Source organism: Crocodylus siamensis, chromosome 1 (genome assembly GCF_052110815.1).
Source record: "Crocodylus siamensis isolate JL-2025a chromosome 1, ASM5211081v1, whole genome shotgun sequence".
NCBI lineage: Eukaryota > Metazoa > Chordata > Crocodylia > Crocodylidae > Crocodylus > Crocodylus siamensis.
In genome coordinates this window covers 423,232,302-423,249,621 of record NC_143395.1, presented here as the reverse complement: position 1 = coordinate 423,249,621, position 17,320 = coordinate 423,232,302, and the positions used below count along the sequence as shown (strand labels likewise).

The following is a 17,320-nucleotide window of genomic DNA, read 5'->3' as shown; positions in this document are numbered from 1 at the left end:
GTCCTTGGCCCTGCCCAGGCCCCCCCCCCCCACTGGCTGGAGTTGGACCACGTGCGAAGACAAAGCCTGGGGCACAGGGGCTGCCCCCCATCTCCTGTCTCGATGTGGAGGCGTGCTCTCGGGGGCTGTTATGGGGGGGCAGGTCCCAGAGACCCCCTTGGCTGGGGGCGGTGGTGCCCTTTGCCCCTGACCGATCTGCATGGGGCCAGGGCCTGGCTGAGCAAACAGGAGCGGGGACGAAGGTCTCTGCGGGGTAGCGGGGGGAAGCAAGTCCCCAGTGCTGGGAAAGTGGGGGTGGTTCAGGAACATGTCCCCCTACCCCCCGCCTGCTTCTTATCCCCTGGCCCCAAGGGGACCCCCAGGACCTCGAGCCTGGGGGCCTTCCCGCACCCACCAGGGCTCTGCGGGGGGAGAGGAGCAAAGGGCAGGGGGCACTGGCCCCCCCAGTCCCGGGCTGCCCCAGGGGTTAATGGCACAGGGGGGTGGGGAGTGACGGGGGTGAAACTCGGTAGGCGGGTTGAGCAAGACCTGGGGCTATATAGGGCCAAGCCTGCAGGCGCTGGACCCACCCGGACACCGGACCCCACAGCAGCATGCGAGCCACCGCTGCCGCCACCACTGCCCTCTGCTTGGCCTGGGCCCTGGCCCTGGTGCTCGCCTACCCGCAGTGAGCGCCCGCACGGGGCACCGGGCACTGCTCGGGGGCGGGTGGGCATGGGCAGGCATGCGTGGGAGCCCACCCCTCCCTCAGGGGCAGCACTGGAGGGGGAGCTCCAGTGGGCCAAGCACTAATGGGGCTGCTCTCCACAGTGCCCGCAATGGCCCTGGGATGACACCCCCAAAATTGCCTGGGGCTTCCCATGGCAGCCGCTGTGGGGCTGAGACCCCCAACGACACGGGTGAGACCTCCGTCCAGCGGGGTGTGGTGGGGCCGGGGGCTCTGCCCCCTGAGTCCGGCTTGGCTCACAGGATGGTCCCTCTCCGCAGACACGCTGCGGCGCTGCGCGGACGACGGGGCCTTCGACGCTGTGACGCTGGACGAGAAGGGCCGGATGCTGTTCTTCAAAGGTGCAGAGGGCTGGGGCTGGGGCTGGCGCCAGGGGGCTGGCGTTGGGGGACGCCCCAGGGTTGGCTGGGGGCCCACTCAGCCCAGGTCTGAGCCCCACTGCCCGCAGGGGACGAGGTCTGGAAGGGGTTGCACGGCGGGCCTGAGCCCATCAATGCCACGTGGCCCGAGCTGGGGTCGGGGCCCGTGGACGCTGCCTTCCGCATCCACCACCAGGACAGTCCTGAGCACGACAGCCTCTACCTCTTACAGGTGCCGTGGGGGCAGGCGAGAGCTGTGGGGGGGGCGTCTCTGGGCTGGAGCTGCCGCCCCCTCCCCCCCAGCCGGGCTGAGCGTTGCATCCACAGGGCGAGCAGGTCTGGGCTTATGCGGATGGGAAGCTGCGCTCCGGCTACCCCCGTGCCATCGGGGACGAGTTCAAGGGCGTGCCGGGGCACCTGGACAGTGCCGTGGAGTGCCACGTCGAGGAGTGCCAGGCCGAGGGCGTCATCTTCTTCAAAGGTGCATGCCGCGGGGTGGGGTGGGGTGGGGGGTGTGGGCTGGAGGGGGCCCGTTGGGTGCTGCCTGCATACGGCCCACGGTGCTGACCGCGCCCCCCGCCCGCAGGCACGCATGCGTACTGGTATGACCTGAGCACGGGGCAGCTGAAGGAGCGGGCATGGACACAGGTGGGCAACTGCTCGGCGATGCTGCGCTGGCTGGAGCGCTACTACTGCTTCCAGGGCCTGCGCTTCCTGCGCTTCCACCCGCTGACCGGCGACGTGCCCCGCCACTACCCCCTCGACGCCCGCGACTACTTCATCTGCTGCCCCGGCAGAGGTGAGGCCTGCGCCCCCGGGCCCGGCCCTGGCCCCCCGCGCTGAGGATCCCCTGGCGTCCCCAAAGCCCAAGCTCCCTGGCCCCCCTGCACCACGGCTCCACCAGTGTCTCCCTACCACAGCCCCCCAGGCCTGGCTCCCCAGATCATGCTCCTTGGGGACCCCCAGTACCCCAAACCACCCCCTGGGCCCAACCCCAAAGCACACCTCCACGGCAGCACCCGGGGCCCTGCTACCCCCGCAGCTACTTCTCACCCAGCGGCAGTGAGACCCCCCCAGCCCCCAGCGCTCCCCAATGCCCTGCTCCCCACGGCACCCTGCCATCTCTGGGTCCACGGGGACCCTGCCGACACTGTCTGGCTGCAGGTCACGGGTATGCGGCGCGCCAAAACGCCACGCTCTACGCCCTCATGGACCGCTGCAGCGGGATGCCCCTGCAGGCCTTCACCTCCGACGACAAGGGCCGGCTCTACGCCTTCCGCCGTGAGTGGGGCAGGGGGCAGGGGGCAGGGGGCTGCAGCACACCCTGTCCCGGGGCACAGGGATTGCACCCCAGCTGTCCCTGGAGCCACACGTGTCCCCACAGAGAGCTACTACTTCCGCCTGGACTCCCAGCGGGACGGGTGGCATGCGTGGCCCATCAAGCACACGTGGGCCGGGCTGGAGGGTGAGGTGGACGCTGCCTTCACCTGGGAGAACCTAACGTACTTCATCCAGGTAAGGCCGGTGCGGCGCCAGGCTCCGGGGGCTGTACCCGGGCAGGGGGCTGGGTGCCCGCGCCTGCGGGCCGTCCGCCTGTGCCCCCAGCGTGGCACGTCTCTGTCCGTGCAGGGCGCCCAGGTGTCCATCTACCGGGAGGACCGGAGCCACGCGCCGGTGCAGGGCTACCCCAAGAGGCTGCAGGACGAGCTGGGGATCCCAGGTGCCGACGCCGCCTTCATCTGCCCCGGCTCCACGCTGCTCTACGTCATCCGAGGTGCACGAGGGAGGGGCGCGAGGGCTGGGAGGGCGAGAGCACGGGGTGGCGGGATGGGAACCCGGACCCCCGGTTCCTATCTGAGCTCTGAGAAGGGAGCAGGGTCTGGGCAGGGGTCGGGCCCTGGGGTCTCTGGCTGCAGGCCCTGGCCCGGCCCGTGGCTGCCCAGGCAGGCGGCGTGGCGTAGTGTGGTGCGGCGGGGCAGGCCGCTCTGACGACCCCTCTGCCCGCAGGCAGCAGCATGCAGCGGGTGGACCTGGACAAGAACCCGCGGGTGCCCGAGCCAGCGGGGCCCATTAGGCATGAACACGTGGACAGTGCCACGTGCACGAGCCAGGGCGTGTACCTGTTCCACGACGCCGACTTCTACCACTACCCCACACCCGCTAGCCTGGCCAGCGCCTCCGAGACCGCGCCCCGCCAGAACACCGCCGCGGTCTTCTTCGCCTGCCCCGCCTGAGCGCGCGCCTGCGCCCCGACGTCCGGCAGGCGGGGGGTGGGGGGCTGTGGCAGCAAATAAAGTGGAGGGACGGACACCCCCCGCCTGCGTCTGTCCTGGGGGAGCGTCCGGGGGCCGCGGCGGTGCTCGTGGGGCCCGACAACCAGGACGAGGGGTCCGGCCACCCCTGGCCGGGCGGTCTGGGATGTGGCACAGGGGCGCGGGAGGCCCCTGCCCGGCGCCGCCACCGCCTGGGGCTCTGTCCACTGGGGGCCCCGGGGGGGCGGGGGTGCCTCGCTCCCGGGGGGCGGGGCGGCGGCACCCGGGGAGGGGGCGGGGGAGGGTGGCTCCGCCGGAAACGGAAGCGGAAGCTCAGGTTTCCGCCCGCAGCGAGCGGAGCCCGGAGCCGCGGCAGGTAGCGGGGGCGGGGGCGGGCGCGGTGCGGGAGCGGGTGCCCCCCCGGGCCGGCCCGTGACCCCGCGCTCCCGCAGGGCAGCCCCGATGGAGGCGGCGCGGGGCCCCCGCGGCTCGTAGTCGCGCGGCGGGGGGAGGGGCCCGATCCGGCGGGCCCCGCAGGCATGTCGGGGGCGCTGAGCAAGCGCGGGGACGTGGCCAACGACAACAGCCGCCTGGGCCCGGGCCTGGGCCTGGGCCTGAGCCTGAGCCTGGCGCTGCCCGTGCCCGCCCCGGACCCGCCGCGGCGCCCGGGCGGCACGGCCGAGGAGCCGGCCAACGCCAAGTGGGCCAAGGACGGGCAGAACCAGATGCGGCGCGCCGCGGCGGCGCGGGACCAGAACCGCAACGAGCTGGCCCCGCTGGGCCCGGGCGACGAGGAGGCCGAGGAGGACGAGGACGAGGACGAGGGCGAGGGCGACGAGGACTCCACGCCGGTGCAGAGCGACCCGGTGACGGCCGAGTCGGAGCCCAGCTGGGAGCGGGCGCCGCGCGACCTGGGCAAGAGCGCCAGCCGGCTCTTCGGGCCCCGCGGCAGCGCCGCCAGCGACGAGGACTCCAGCTGGGCCACGCTGAGCCAGGGCAGCCCCGCCGGCAGCTCCCCCGAGGACGCCGGTAGGCTCGCCCTGCCCCGGCAGCGTCGCCCCCAGCCCCTCGTGCCCCCGTTAGGTGCCCTGGCAGGGGCCGGCAGTGCCAGCGTCGCCCCGCAGAGCCGCCGGGGCTGAGCCGCGCTCGCAGGGGCGTGGGAGGGCCGGCTCCGGCTGAGGCGCTGCGCCCGGGGGTGCCCGGGGAGGCTGGGCCCGGGCGCGTGGGGGGAGCGGCTCCGGCGCCCGCATGACGGTGCGGAGCCGTCGTCAGCTGTTGCTAAGCGACCGCCCCGCGGGACCAGCTCTCGCCGCGCTGCCGAGCCGCTCGGCCCCGGCCCCCCCCAACACCCCCTGCGATGCCGTCAGCTGTTGCCAAGGGAAGCCCTGCATGCGGCCGGGGCCCGGCAGGTGAGTGCGGCGGGGAGGGGGCCTGCCAGGCCGCGGAGCCCCCGCCCCGGACCCCCCTTGCACGGGGCCGGCACCGGCACTCCTGGTTCCTGCCGCATCCCCGGGCCGGGCCGGCTGCGCCGAGCTGAGCGAGAGAGGGGGCCGCCGGGCTGCTGCCCCCGCCACAGGGCCAGACTCGGGGCCCGCCGGTCGCAGGCACGGGAGACGGGCGCCGTCGAGCTGGGGGGGGCAGAAGTAGCATCAGAGCGGGGGTAGTGGTCGGGGGTCGGGAGCGATGGCTTGCGGGGGGGCCGACGCCTCCGTGGGTGGCCGTGCCAGGCAGCCCCGGGTGGCGTGTGCCCCCTCCCCCCGTCCCGGCGGGGCCGCGTGTGATGGCCGCGGCAGATGGGCATGGGAGGGCACGGCACTGGGAAGCAGCTGCCGTTCCCGCGGGGGGGCCGGGGGGCGGTGCTCTGGCTGGGCGCTGGCGCCGTGTCCGGCGGCGACCGCCTCCTGGCCGCGGTTCTGCTGGCCGCGTGCCCGGGTGGGGCTGCGGCGAGGCACGGGGCAGCCCTGGCGTGCCCCTGGGGCCGGCCCTGCCGGCGGGGGCGCGGGGCTGAGCCGGGCCGTGCCCCCGCAGACTCGTTCTGGACCCGGAACTCCTTCGAGACGGACTCGGACCTGCCGGCCGGATGGATGCGGGTGCAGGACACGTCGGGCACCTACTACTGGCACATCCCCACGGGCACCACCCAGTGGGAGCCGCCCGCCACCCTCGGGCACACCCCGCCCGACGAGCCCCAGGTGAGCCGGGGCCTGCCCCCCCCGCCCCCCGGCTCCTGCCCCCGCCCCTGACCGCCCCTGCCGCTCTCTGCAGCTCACCTGGACGGGCCTGGCGCAGGCCGAGCGCTTTGAGAACGGCGACTTCTGGAAGGTGAGTGGGGCTGCGGGGGGAGGCCGTGGGGGGGCCCAGGGGCTGCGGTGCCCCGTCACAGCCCGTGGTCTCCCCCAGGACGACCCTGCAGAGGCTGTGACCCCAGAGCCCAGCGCGGAGGACATGGAGCTGCCCAACCTGCCCGTGGCCTCGCCAGACGTGACGTGAGCGGGGGGCACGGGGGGGGGGCGCGACACTGGGCACCGCCTGCACCCAGACTCCTGCTGCAGCTGTGCGGCAGCATGGCAGGGTGGTGGAGCCGGGATGCCCCAGCGGTACCAGTGCCCTGCTGGGGTGCGCCGTGGAGGGTCTCGTGCCCCGCTCAGGCTCGTACCGGGGACAGACGGGGATTTTCCCCTTGTCCGGTTGGTCGGGGAGAGAGCAAGGGGGTGGGTGCTGGGCAGCGAGGGGCAGTCGCGGTTGGGAGCAGGGCTCCGGGGTAAGCAGCTTCTTTCTCTTCCAGCTCCTCCCAGACCGAGGAGCGTGCGGTGCCCCCAGGATCTAAGGTACGGCTGCCTGCCTGGCTGCTGCTCTTACACCACCGGGATGGGGCGGCTGCCCGGGTACCGTTGCCGTGGTGCCGGGATGGGGCGGCTGCCCGGGTACCGTTGCCGTGGTGCCGGGAGGAGCCATCACGCGTGGTCTGAGTTGCCTGGCAACATATACCCTGATCAGCCGGGGAGGGCAGAGGTGGATGCCCCCGGGCCCAGGCAGCCCCCTGCCCCCCCAGGAGCCGTGGGCCTGGGCCGGTGCGGTTTGGGCGTGCGAGGCACGGGACGGCGTGGTGCGTCAGGGTGCGCTGCGCCGTCGCCACAGTGCTTCGCCGTGCGGTCGCTGGGCTGGGTGGAGATGAGCGAGGAGGAGCTGGTCCCGGGCCAGAGCAGCGTTGCCGTCAACAACTGCATCCGCCAGCTGTCCCTGCACGCGCCCGACCCCGAGCCCGAGCCCGCGGGCCCCTGGGGCCAGGTGAGCCGGGCGCGGGCTGGTTTGCGTGGGTGGGGGGTCGGCCTGGGGGAGGTGGGCGCATCGTTCCCTCTCCCCACAGGGCCGGGACCTGCTGCTGGTGCTGGAGAGCGAGACGCTGCGGCTGGTGGACCCGCGGGGGCAGGCCCTGCTGCACGCCCAGCCCGTGGCCGGCATCCGCGTCTGGGGCGTGGGGCGCGACAACGGCAGGTAGGGCCGGCTGGCGGGGAATGCCCCGGGGCTGTGGGGGCAGTGGACCGCGGGGATCCTGCCCTGTGGGCAAGGGGACTGGACGTGGGGGGCTCCTAACGCTCTCTCTGCTCTCTTCTATTGCTCCCGCGGACACAGGGAGAGGTACGGTACCGTCCGCGCCGCGGCCCCAGGCTGCACCCCCCCATGGCTTGGGGCCCTCTCCCCTGGCCCCCTTCTCCTGGGGGAGGACACCATCTCTGTGGGGGCACTAGGCTGCCCGCGGCCCTGCCCCCCCTACACCCCAGCTCGCTGCCGACTCATTCTGCACCTCCCACCGTCGCTCGCTGCCCCCACAGAGACAAGGGCCTGGCCTGTACGCTGGCTGCAGGGGTCAGCAAGGTCATTCAGGCGTCCCTGGACTGTCCACAGACTGCCCACAGGTCAACGCCCCAGGGACCTAGCGGCTCTGACAGCCGTTCCCCCCTTCTCCCCCTCCGCCCGCAGGGACTTTGCCTACGTGGCCCGGGACCAGCTGACCCAGATGCTGAAGTGTCACGTGTTTCGGTGCGAGGCCCCGGCCAAGAACATCGCCACCAGCCTGCACGAGATCTGCGCCAAGGTGACCCTCCCGGGACCCGCACTCCCGGGGGTCCCCACCCCACGTCCACCAGCCTGCACGAGGTCTGTGCCAGGCTGAGACCCTCCTGGGGACCTCCCTGCCCCATCATCTCAGCCTGCGGTGGGCTCGTGCCCCAGGGCTCTCTGGGAAGATGCCCGTGGGGGGGTGGGGGGGAACGGATCCTGGTGAAGGGAGCAGGCTGACCCCCGTGCTCCCTGTGCCCCCAGATCATGGTGGAGCGGCGCAGTGCACGGGCACTGACAAATGGTCTGGCGCTGGATCACTCCAAGATGGTGGAGATCCCTTTCCAAGGTGGGGCGTCCCCAGCCCCTGGGGCAGCGGGGGGGCTGGGCAGGGGACTGGGAAGGGAGGTTGGGGGCTGCCTTGTGGGAAGGGGGCAGGGGCCTGGCCAACGGGATGGGAGGTGGGCTCTGGAGCCAGCCAGGGGGGACAGGCTCTGGGGTCCAGAGTTGGCCAGAGGCCTGGATGGTGGAGGTGCTGGCCATTGGGATGGTACGAGGGCTGTGGGCTGGCCAATGGGATGGCAGACGGAGGTGATAGCCAAAAGGCTGGCCTGGCCTGGGTGCACCCCTGTGCACCACAGCCCCCCGTGCGGGGGCAGGCAGGGGCCCCGGCAGCTCCCTTCTTGCTCTGGTCCCTGCAGTGGAGTTCCCGGTGCCCAAGAGCGACCTGGTGCAGCGGTTCCAAGTCTGCTACCTGGGCAGCGTCCCCGTCACCAAGCCCGTGGGTATGGAGCGGCTGGGCAGAGGGGCGGTGGGGGGGTGAGGACAGGAGCTGAGGCCTGATGGGGGGCTGGTGCTGCAGGCATGGACGTGATCAACACGGCCCTGGAATCGGCGCTGGCCAGCAGCAAAGAGCACTGGACGCCCGTGGTCGTCAGCGTGGCCCCTGCCACCCTCACCATCACCCACGAGCAGGTGAGCGCCGTGCCAGGCGGGTGCGGGCGTGCTTCTTGACCCCCGCTACCCTAGGCCCAGCCCAGGGCTGGGACCCGCACCCGCTGCCCCGCGCATGGGGCAGCGGTGGGAGTCCCTAGTGTGCGTGGGCACGACCTCCTGCCACTGCAGTCCCAGCCGACAGCAGCGGTGCTGGGGGCCGTGGTCATGGGCGGGGGGGGCAGGAGCAGGCCCCCCTGATGGCCGTGTCCCAGCAGACAGAGGCGGTGCTGTGCGAGTGCCGCGTGCGCTTCCTGTCCTTCATGGGCGTGGGACGTGACGTGCGCTCCTTCGCCTTCATCATGGCCCGTGCCCCCGGCGACTTCCGCTGCCACTCGGTGTGGTGCGAGCCCAATGCTGCCGGGCTCAGCGAGGCCGTGCAGGCTGCCTGCATGGTGAGTGCCTGCTGTGCCCCCGAGCCCGGGGGGGCGGCGTGGGCCCCCCCACCGAGCAAGCGGAGCGGGAGCGTCGCTCCTGCCCACAGCCGTGCCCCCGTCCTGTCCGCAGCTGCGCTACCAGAAGTGCTTGGACGCGCGGCCCCAGGCCACCACCTCCTGCCTGCCGGCACCGCCTGCCGACTCTGTGGCCCGGCGCGTGGGCTCCACCGTGCGCCGGGGCGTCCAGACCCTGCTGGGCAGCCTGAAGGCCAAGCGTCCGGGCACGCAGACGCCGTGAGCCAGCCCCACGAGACCGGACCGCACGGGACGGCAGGGACAGGCGCAGCCTCGCCCCCCACCTGGGGCAGCCCCGGGGCCGGGACAGGGGGCGGGGGCGAGCAGACGGGGCGCCGTGGCCGCAGCAGTGCCAGCATCGCTGGGGGTCCCCACCTCGCACCACCTGGGGGAGGGGGGACTCGGGGCTGCGAGGGGCCTGGCCTGCGCCCCGTGCATGCGACCTAACCGCTGGTTTACCCCACGGGGGCAGGTGCTGGGGTGCCACGCAGGCTCCAGGCCCCCAGCCACCATCTCTGCTATAACAAGAGATCTGTGTTGTACTAAATCATTAATAAACCCATTCCACCAGCCCGGCCTGGCCTGGCTCCACTCCCTCCTGCGCCACGCGGCGGGGGTCGCACCGGCTGTGCCCATCCTCCCCCCACCCTTTGCCGAGTTCTTCCCCCACCCCCCAGATGCAGCCCCAGGTTGGATCCTTCACTCATTTATTGCACAAGGGGCACGGGTGGCAGCAGGCTCTGAAGCAGGGTGGATAAAAATCAACAATTTTTTTAAATCATTTTTAAAGATGCTTTAAAAAATAAACTTAGGTAACAATAGTTTTAAGATAAAATTAAGCTCAAAGTTATCATCAGGGGATAGGGGTTACACCTTCTAAATATATACTGTTAGAGACAGTATATTCGTGCAACTTTTTAAAAAGCTTTATCAGTAGGTCACAACAGGCTGTGGACTATATTAGGGGCCTACCCAATCTCACGGGGTCCCCAGAGGCTCCTCTATAGATTAGTAAAGGAAAGCACTCTACCTACTGGGAACGAGTGCTCCGTCAAGAAGATCCTATTAAGCGTCTCTGTGAAGCTTAGTTTCAGTTCTCAAACTGGACTTGCGTGTCCAGAGATCATAGACGGATGAGGTTCTTCAGGTAGATGTGCTATCTTTTATTAGACCAACTAAGTAGTTGGAAAAATTGTTCTCTAAGCTTTTGGGCACAAACACCCTTCTTCTGGCCTACGAAGAATTTGTTGTCTCCAGAGGTAACATCCTTGTTAACAGTAGTATGCGGAGGTGAGAGAGAACAGACTCGATTACCCACCCTGAGCCCTCGTCTCTAAGTTTGTGCACACACTGTCAAGCCCTCCTCTCTAAAAGTGCAAAGTTTCAAGAAGTTAAACAAACAAAGCAGCGGTTCCCACCCACTGACAGATTGCACACTGCCAGTTTAAAACTGCAACCTTAAGCACCGCCAGCACATGTTTGTCACGTAAAGCAATTATAATAAATCATTAATGGGAACCGCTGGAATAAAGGGTATTAAAACAACAAAAATGCACTTTTTGCAGAAAATGATTAAAGCGAGGTTTCCTGACCTGCGACTTAAATCATGAAATTGATTTAACTGAACTATGTCCACTCTGCTCTGCAGCCCCCTCTGCCCCCTACATCGGCCTCCCCTCCCCTCTGCAAAGCCCTGGCCCCGACGCACCTGCCTCTCCCCCCCGCCAGCCAGGAAGGGGATGCTGGCGCGTACCCCATCCCCAGCGTCCTCCTGGCACAGCCGAGCAGAGCCCCCTGCACCCAGGGCTGGCATCCCTCTATGCCCCAGGCAGGGCCCAAGCGCAGCAAGCTTCCCCTGTGCAGGTCAGCAGAGGCTGCGCTGGTCCCAGAGGCGCTGGATGTGGGCGAAGGGCAGGGTGGGGCGCAGGCTGCGGCACAGGGCAGGGTCGTCGATACGGCCAGTGCGCAGGGCACAGAGCAACGCGGCCTTGCAGGCGTCTAGGCAGGGCTCGCGCGGCGGGTGCCCCTTGTAGAATAGGAACCAGAAGCGCTGGAACAGGCGCTCGTCGTCCTGGAAGCGCCGCAGCAGCTGGTCCCAGTCAGCCGGGAAGGCGTTGGGCAGCCCGTAGGCCTCGCGTGCCCCATACAGGCGGCGCCAATGCGGTGTGGCCCCTGGCCCGGCTGCATTGGCTTCAGTCAGGTTCAGGATGAAGGTCTCGTGGTCCAGCACCCTGTGCGAGCTCTCGGGGTAGTTCCCGTCCAGCTGGTACACGCGGAAGCCTACGGGCCGGGGCGGGGCGGGTCAGTGCCGCAGCTCCCTCCCTGCCCCGGAGAGCGGCTGTGGCTCCCAGCAGGCCCCGAGGCACAGGCTGCGTCCCCCGCTCCCTCCCCGCGGTGCACAGCCCCGCCTGGGACACTCACCAGGGTTGAGGCTGATGTAAGTGGTGACGCTCGGGGCCACGAAGGCCACGGAGACAGGACGCGACAGGGTCTCCTCGTCGTAGAACATCTCAAACTCGTCCACGTGCGTGTGGCCAAAGAACTGGGCCACGATGGTGCTCTCAAACCTGCGGCAGTGCAGGGGGGTGGTCAGGGCCGGGGCCAGGGGCACTGGGACCTCCTTACGGCCCCAGAGAACCGGCTGGGCTGGGCCAGCCCCCCCGGGCTGCTGGCACGGTTGCACTGGAGCCCCCCCCGTGCAGGGGGACAGAGCTGGAAGGCACAAGCTTTCCTCTTGCTACAGGGAGCAGCCACCCCGGGCAGGGCAGAGCAGGCGGCTTGATGCTGCAGCCAGGCCGGCTTAGCTCGGGCTCAGGCAGCGCTTCCCTGCCCTCGTTGGAGCAGGGAGGCCGTGGGATGGACGCCGGGGAGGGGGCGCGATCAGTCCCTGGAGCGTTAGAGGCTGGGCAGGGACGATTTAGGCGCAGCGATGCCTGTGCTGGGTCACGGGGATCTCCCGGGACTCTGGGCATTGCTGTTGCCACATGAGCCTCAGAGAAAATTGGTTTTCCTTTCCTGTTGCTACACGTCACGGATTTTTAAGTTGCCCCGAGGCACTGGGCGCTGGCTGCGGCTCAGTCTGGGAACAGGGACTGGGCTGCGCCAATGTGCTGACTCCAGCCAGGACCCTGCAAGGTTGGTCCCAGGAGCAGACTGGGGGGGTCTCCCCTTCCCCCACATGGAGGGCACGGCCGTTGCCTGACGTCTCCTGGGTGCACGGACCTCCCTGGCAGCCGCAGGGCAAGGATGCGCCCATCCCTGCATCGTGGAGGCAGGGCCGGGCTCGCGAAGCCTCTGGGAACAGGCTGAGCCTGCACAGGGATGCGGGGACGTGTCAGGTCCAGGTCGGACGAGGATGGGACGGGACAATCCTGCCTGGAGCCGTGGCTGGGCTGCACGGGGCCTGGATGTGCTGAGGGGCAGGTCGGAGGGCACTGTCCTTCGCTCCTTGTCCCCCTCCACATGGGCTGTGTCCCCCACAGCTCTCATGCTGCTGCCTCCCCTGACTCCTGCAGTTTCGGGTGCCTGCGTGGGGTGGCACAGGGCAGGGCAGGGCAGTGCCTGGGGCACCCCACCCAGACCTGTCTGCATCCTGGCAGGAACTGGCCGCCCACCTGTTGACAATGCTGTAGTAGTTCCAGCTCCAGCTCCGCATGCAGTGGGCGGGCGGGATGTGCCCGATGATGTGCACCTGCGGGGGCAGGACGCAGCTCGTCATCCCCCCTTCTCCTGCCTGCCACGGGCCCACCCCAATGTGCCCGGGGGGCTTTCCCCGGCTCAGCCGGGCAAGCCCTGGGCAGGGACGGTCGTGGCTGGCCCCACCCGGGACCCCCGCTCACCTTCTCGCCAGCCGCCTCCGCTCCTGCCAGGATGCCCATGAGCCACTGGAGCTGCCCAGCTGGGTCCGTGGAATTGATGAGAAGCCAGAAGTTGGCATCGGAGCAGAAGTTCATGTTGAGGGAGACGAGGCGCAGGCCGGGCCGGATCCGCAGCGTGTAGAAGCCGGCGACTCTGCGGAGGGAAAGGGGCGGCGTGAGCGCGGGCAGCGGGGACACGCGCCCCCCCAGCCGGGCGGAGACTCCTGCGCCCTACCTCAGTGTCTCCAGCGCGGCGGGGGGCAGCCAGCCCTGCCAGGCCTCGGCCATGGCGTCGTAGAGCCAGGCGGACGAGCGGTTGCCGTGCACGTAGGGTGGGGGGAAGCTGTTGACTGGCACGGCCTCGTGGTTGCCCACAGCCGGGTAGACGGGCAGCGTCCCCAGGTGCTTGCGCAGCAGCGCGGTGATGGTGCGCAGCGCCCGCAGCTGGTCGGCCCGGCTCTGCTGCCACACGTCGTGGGCCGGGATGTCGCCGGTCCAGTAGGCCAGCTCGAAGGGGCCGGCGGAGCCCAGCTGGGCCAGCAGCGACTCCAGCGTGTGCAGGGGCAGGTCGCACTTGCCGTAGGAGCCCCAGTAGCCGGCCGCCTGCCGGGGCGGCCCCCCCGGCGCCGCGCCACGGCAGCACAGCGGGTCGGGGCAGGCGGCCTCGGCGCCGGGGGCGTAGGCGCGGTCCCAGTGCAGGTCGGTGAGGAAGAGCAGGCGGGCGGTGGGGGCGCCGGGCGCGGGCGGCGCGGGCGGCGTCACCGGCGGCTTGGGGGCGCGCGGCAGCGAGATGTTCCACGGCGACAGGATGTCCCAGCGCCCGCAGCGCGCCCCCACCAGCAGCCCGCAGATCTCGGCCGGCCGCAGCACCGAGCCGGCCCACACCTCCAGCACGTCGCCCGCGAAGAGCCCCACGGCGCCGCGGCACACCTCGTCCCGCGCCAGCCGCAGCCCCGTGCACACGCGCACCGCCAGGCGCTGGATGCGCTCCGCGCTGCTCTGCGTCTGCAACGGCCGGGGTCAGCGTGTGGTGCCCGGGGGGGGTGCGACCCGGGGGGGGGGTGCGACCCCGGGGGGGGGGCACTGCCTACCTGCAGGGCGAGGCGGAGCGCGGCGAAGAGCGCGCGGCAGGCCGGGCACGTCAGGTTCCGCCACCCGAAGTGGGCGCCCTTGGCCGCCAGCCCCGCGGGGTCCGGGTCCGGCCCCGGCCCCGGCCCCAGAGCCAGAGCCAGAGCCAGCGCCAGCGCGGCCAGCAGCGCCCGGCCCGGCCCCGCCATGGCCCCGGCTCCGGCCCCGGCCTCATCCGGCGGGGCGGGGCCCGGACGAGCGGACGCCCGGGCCGGCGCAGGGCACTGTGGGAGTTGTAGTGCAGCGGCGGGGCGTTGTGGGAGCGGTAGTCTTCGTGGTGCATTGTGGGGGCTGTGGTCTCCCTGGTCCCTGCGGCGGTAGCGGGGTCCGCGCAGGCGCCGCGCGGCATGCTGGGAGCTGCAGTCCGCGGCCCCGCTCGCCTGGGTTCGGCGGGGGGGCGTGTCCTGGAGGCGCTCGGCCCCGCCCCGTCCCCCGGGGCGGCCCCGGGCCCGGATCGGTCCGGGGTGCAGGTCGGGAGTGCGGTGCTCGCCCCCGCCGTGCCCTTGGGCCCGGATCCGGCGGTGGGGGGTGCGGGCGGGCGGCTGGCTCCGGCCGCCTCGTCCCTTGCAAGGGCGGCGCGTGCCGCTGCCATGGAGACGGCCCGTTGCCGCAGCGACCGGGGGCCCTGCCGGCATGCGGGCCGCGCCAGGTGAGCGCGGGATCGGGCCCGCCCTGTGCCGGGCCCGATCCCGCGCCCGCCGGCAGCAGAGGCGGTGCGGCGGCTCGGGGGCGCCCGCGGGCTCCTTCCCTGAAGTTTGCTCCAACCCAAACTGCCCCGCCGCCGCCCCGATCCCCCCCAGGGCAGCCGCGCAGGCGAAGGTGGCGCGCAGCAGTGTCCTACAGGCGGCCCCGGCCTCCTGCCCCGGCGGGGTGGGCACCCCCCTCCGTGCCGCGTGCCACCAGGCCGGACGTGCGGCGGCGCGGGGCTGGCGCCGTGCCCTGCGCCTGGGCCAGCGCTGTTCCTGCCCGCAGCCCCCGCGAGCCAGGGCCGAGCCGGCGGCGCGGCGGGGCCGGGGTCTGGTGCCCCTCGGTGACCCGGCGGGAGGGGCGAAGGGCCTGGCTCGGCGGCGGGGGGGGGGGTGCCAGCTGCCTAGGCCCAGTGGCGAGAGCCGGCCGCCCGAGCCCCTCTCTGCCTGACCCGGGCCGCTTCCTGCAGCTGCTGCGGGCAGATTGGATTAAAGCAGCCGAACGGGGCCGGAGCCGCAGCAGCTCGAGCTCCCCGGGGACCCGCGGCGGCGGCCACGGCTGGTGCGCAGCAGGGAGGGGCGGTGTGCGACGGGGACAGCGGCTCCACGGAGCACCCGCTCCCACTCCCACCCGCAGCCTCCGCTCCCCGGGTGCTGAGGGTGGCCCTGGGGCGGTCGGGGAGGCTGAGAGCACAAAGCCGTCGGAGGGACATGCTGGGGCCAGGCGCCGGGGGGGGGGGGGGGGGGGGCCGAGACATGCTGAGCCGGGTGCCATGTGGAGGGAGGGTCACATGCTGCACCTGGCCTGGGGTGGGGGGAACATGCCCAGCTGGGGGGGAAGAAGACACGGGGCACAACAGCCGAGTCCCAGGCTTTATTGCGTGGGGGGCTCTGCTGAGGGCACAGGCGCGCGGACGACACAGCACGAGGCGGCGCGGCAGGGCGGGGGGCAGGATTAATGCGAGGTGCCAGGGCGCCAGCTGGGCAGGGCCTGCCCTGGGCGCTCGGGCTGGGGGGGCCGGCCCCAGGCCCACACCCCTTCAGCCAGCGTGGCCTGGCCCCCCCCTCCCCCATGCCAGCGGAGAAGGTGCCGGCCCCAGGGCAGGCCCAGGTGGGGGGCACGACGCTCTTTGGACTGGACCTGGGGCAGCCTGCAGTAGCGGGGGGTGGGGCTCAGAGGGGCCCGATGCTGCTGACCGTGGTGTAGCTGCCCTTGGAGAGGGAGGGGGCGGTGGCGGTGGCCTCGTCGTCGGCGGGGGGCCGGCGGGCGCGGCAGGCGCAGGGACAGGTGCTGGCGCAGGTGGCCAGGAAGGCCTGGCGGAAGCGGCGGTTCATGAAGCAGTAGACGAGCGGGTTGGCGCAGGCCGAGGCGTAGGACAGCAGGTGGATGAAGGAGATGGGGGCGCCGGCCAGGGCGCGCTGCGCGGCGCCCGGGGCAAAGGCGCGCCACGTGTTGGCGGTGAAGACGGGCAGCCAGCACAGGAAGAAGAGCGCCACGATCACCACCAGCATCCGGATCACGCGCCGCTTGGCCCCCAGCTGCGCCTCCGACCGGCTGCTGCGCGCCCGCTCCGGCCCCGCGCTGCTCAGCGCGCCCAGCTCCAGCGCGCCGCCCGCCCCCGTCAGCTGCACGTAGCACCCGTCGCCTTCCTCGCTGCTCCGGCCACCTGCAACAGCGCGCGGACGGGTCACGGTCACGGTCCCCGTCGTCGGTGCTGGGCGCCCGGGAGAGCGCAGGCCAGCGGAGCGAAGCCCAGCTCAGCCCCACACTCACCGCCAGCCTCCCTCTTCACGTCCATCTCGAAGCGGATGCCGCGGTAGAGCTCACGCGAGATGAGCCCGTACGCCACGGCCATCACCACGCCGGGGATGAAGAACAGGACCAGCAGCAGCATCAGGTACCTGGGCAACGTAGCGCAGCCGGTCAGCGGGGCCGCCGCGCCCCCGCCCCCCAGCCCAGCACGGCGCAGCACTCACCAGGCCTGACTGAAGGGCTGGCTGGGCCAGGCGTGGAGGCACTGGTAGAGCGGGGGCCGCAGGGCCTGGGCCAGCGGCACCGTGGTGCTGTACACGGCGTAGGGCAGCATGAGCAGGGCAGAGAGCAGCCAGGTGCTGGCGATGACGCGCGCGGCGTGGGAGCGCGTCTGCCAGGCCCGCGACTGCAGTGGGTTGCAGATGGCGCTGTAGCGCTCCAGTGCGATGGCCACCAGGCTGAAGGTGGAGACGCTCACCGACACGCCTGTGCCGGGGCGACCGTGAGCGCCGGGGCCGCCAGCGGCGCCCGCCCCCGCCGCCGGCTTCCCCAGCCCAGCCCACTCACCGCTGCGGCCTTCCGCCAGCAGTGCCCCCCTCCGCCCCGTGCCACAAACTGCCCCCGGCAGTGCCCCCGGCCGGGCAGGCACTCACCCATGAGGTAGGCCATGAGCTTGCAGACGACGTCGCCGAAGACGAAGGTGCCCATGAGGTTGGGGACGAGGCTGAAGGGCATGCAGCACAGCGCCAGCAGCAGGTCGCTCAGCGCCAGCGAGAGCAGGAAGGCGTTGGTGACCGTGCGGAGGCGCCGGTTCAGGGCCAGCACGGCCACCACCAGCGCGTTGCCCAGCACGCTCAGCGCGAAGATCAGCCCGTAGAGCAGCACCCGCACCGTCACCTCCAGCTCTGCGCCGCAGCGGGGGGGTTAGCGCCGCCGGCCCGCGGAGGGGCCCTGGGGGCGGCGCTCGCTGCCTGCCCCCGACGGCGCGGCTCCCGCCCCGGACACCCCCGCCCCGGACACCCCCTCACCTCGGGACGGCCGCGCGGCGCGGCGG

At 71.5% G+C, this 17,320-nt stretch overlaps 4 protein-coding genes across 8 annotated transcripts; 2 read left to right on the top strand and 2 right to left on the bottom strand.

The window, feature by feature from the left end:
* Window positions 1-543: 543 nt before the first annotated feature.
* HPX (hemopexin) lies at window positions 544-3,396 on the top strand. Its single transcript, XM_090031011.1, has 10 exons — window positions 544-667; window positions 811-899; window positions 988-1,068; window positions 1,176-1,318; window positions 1,414-1,567; window positions 1,673-1,885; window positions 2,251-2,367; window positions 2,471-2,601; window positions 2,716-2,860; window positions 3,094-3,396. The coding sequence occupies exons 1-10, from the start codon at window positions 594-596 to the stop codon at window positions 3,318-3,320; spliced, it is 1,374 nt and encodes a 457-aa protein (XP_089887137.1). The 5' UTR covers window positions 544-593; the 3' UTR covers window positions 3,321-3,396.
* Window positions 3,397-3,665: 269 nt separating this feature from the next.
* Window positions 3,666-9,414, top strand: APBB1 (amyloid beta precursor protein binding family B member 1). Of its 5 annotated transcripts, none has more exons than XM_090031009.1 (13): window positions 3,668-4,367; window positions 5,367-5,530; window positions 5,604-5,660; window positions 5,739-5,824; window positions 6,124-6,166; window positions 6,477-6,626; window positions 6,706-6,833; window positions 7,320-7,434; window positions 7,662-7,746; window positions 8,099-8,182; window positions 8,260-8,372; window positions 8,609-8,785; window positions 8,898-9,414. In XM_090031009.1, the coding sequence occupies exons 1-13, from the start codon at window positions 3,878-3,880 to the stop codon at window positions 9,063-9,065; spliced, it is 1,860 nt and encodes a 619-aa protein (XP_089887135.1). In that variant the 5' UTR covers window positions 3,668-3,877; the 3' UTR covers window positions 9,066-9,414. The 5 variants fall into 5 exon arrangements, with proteins under 5 accessions (XP_089887132.1, XP_089887133.1, XP_089887135.1 ...); XM_090031008.1 differs by having other exon boundaries at window positions 8,606-8,785; XM_090031006.1 differs by having other exon boundaries at window positions 3,666-4,367; window positions 6,477-6,833; window positions 7,320-7,496; window positions 8,606-8,785.
* A 144-nt stretch (window positions 9,415-9,558) lies between these two features.
* SMPD1 (sphingomyelin phosphodiesterase 1) lies at window positions 9,559-14,082 on the bottom strand. The gene is made up of 6 exons (XM_090031005.1): window positions 13,791-14,082; window positions 12,935-13,704; window positions 12,682-12,853; window positions 12,457-12,533; window positions 11,264-11,409; window positions 9,559-11,122 (listed from the first exon to the last, which is right to left on the bottom strand). The coding sequence occupies exons 1-6, from the start codon at window positions 13,974-13,976 to the stop codon at window positions 10,707-10,709; spliced, it is 1,767 nt and encodes a 588-aa protein (XP_089887131.1). The 5' UTR covers window positions 13,977-14,082; the 3' UTR covers window positions 9,559-10,706.
* A 1,291-nt stretch (window positions 14,083-15,373) lies between these two features.
* On the bottom strand, window positions 15,374-17,319 carry CCKBR (cholecystokinin B receptor; the record flags this gene model as incomplete). Its single annotated transcript, XM_090062590.1, has 5 exons — window positions 15,374-16,180; window positions 16,288-16,415; window positions 16,491-16,752; window positions 16,920-17,171; window positions 17,295-17,319. Coding segments are annotated over 5 exons (1,161 nt in total), but the record flags the coding sequence as incomplete, so codon positions are not given.
* Window position 17,320: the final 1 nt, after the last annotated feature.

Excerpts from the sequence above, each read along its gene's own strand:
- APBB1 (XM_090031006.1), top strand. The coding sequence starts at position 3,878 with ATGTCGGGGGCGCTGAGCAAGCGCGGGGACGTGGCCAACGACAACAGC. Across the intron at positions 6,167-6,476 it reads CGGTGCCCCCAGGATCTAAG|TGCTTCGCCGTGCGGTCGCT; the intron begins GTACGGCTGCCT and ends CCGTCGCCACAG. Across the intron at positions 8,373-8,605 it reads TCACCATCACCCACGAGCAG|CAGACAGAGGCGGTGCTGTG; the intron begins GTGAGCGCCGTG and ends GCCGTGTCCCAG.
- SMPD1 (XM_090031005.1), bottom strand. The coding sequence starts at position 13,976 with ATGGCGGGGCCGGGCCGGGCGCTGCTGGCCGCGCTGGCGCTGGCTCTG. Across the intron at positions 12,534-12,681 it reads CGGAGGCGGCTGGCGAGAAG|GTGCACATCATCGGGCACAT; the intron begins GTGAGCGGGGGT and ends CTGCCCCCGCAG. Across the intron at positions 11,410-12,456 it reads TACTACAGCATTGTCAACAG|GTTTGAGAGCACCATCGTGG; the intron begins GTGGGCGGCCAG and ends GCACTGCCGCAG.
- HPX (XM_090031011.1), top strand. The coding sequence starts at position 594 with ATGCGAGCCACCGCTGCCGCCACCACTGCCCTCTGCTTGGCCTGGGCC. Across the intron at positions 1,886-2,250 it reads CATCTGCTGCCCCGGCAGAG|GTCACGGGTATGCGGCGCGC; the intron begins GTGAGGCCTGCG and ends GTCTGGCTGCAG. Across the intron at positions 2,861-3,093 it reads GCTGCTCTACGTCATCCGAG|GCAGCAGCATGCAGCGGGTG; the intron begins GTGCACGAGGGA and ends CTCTGCCCGCAG.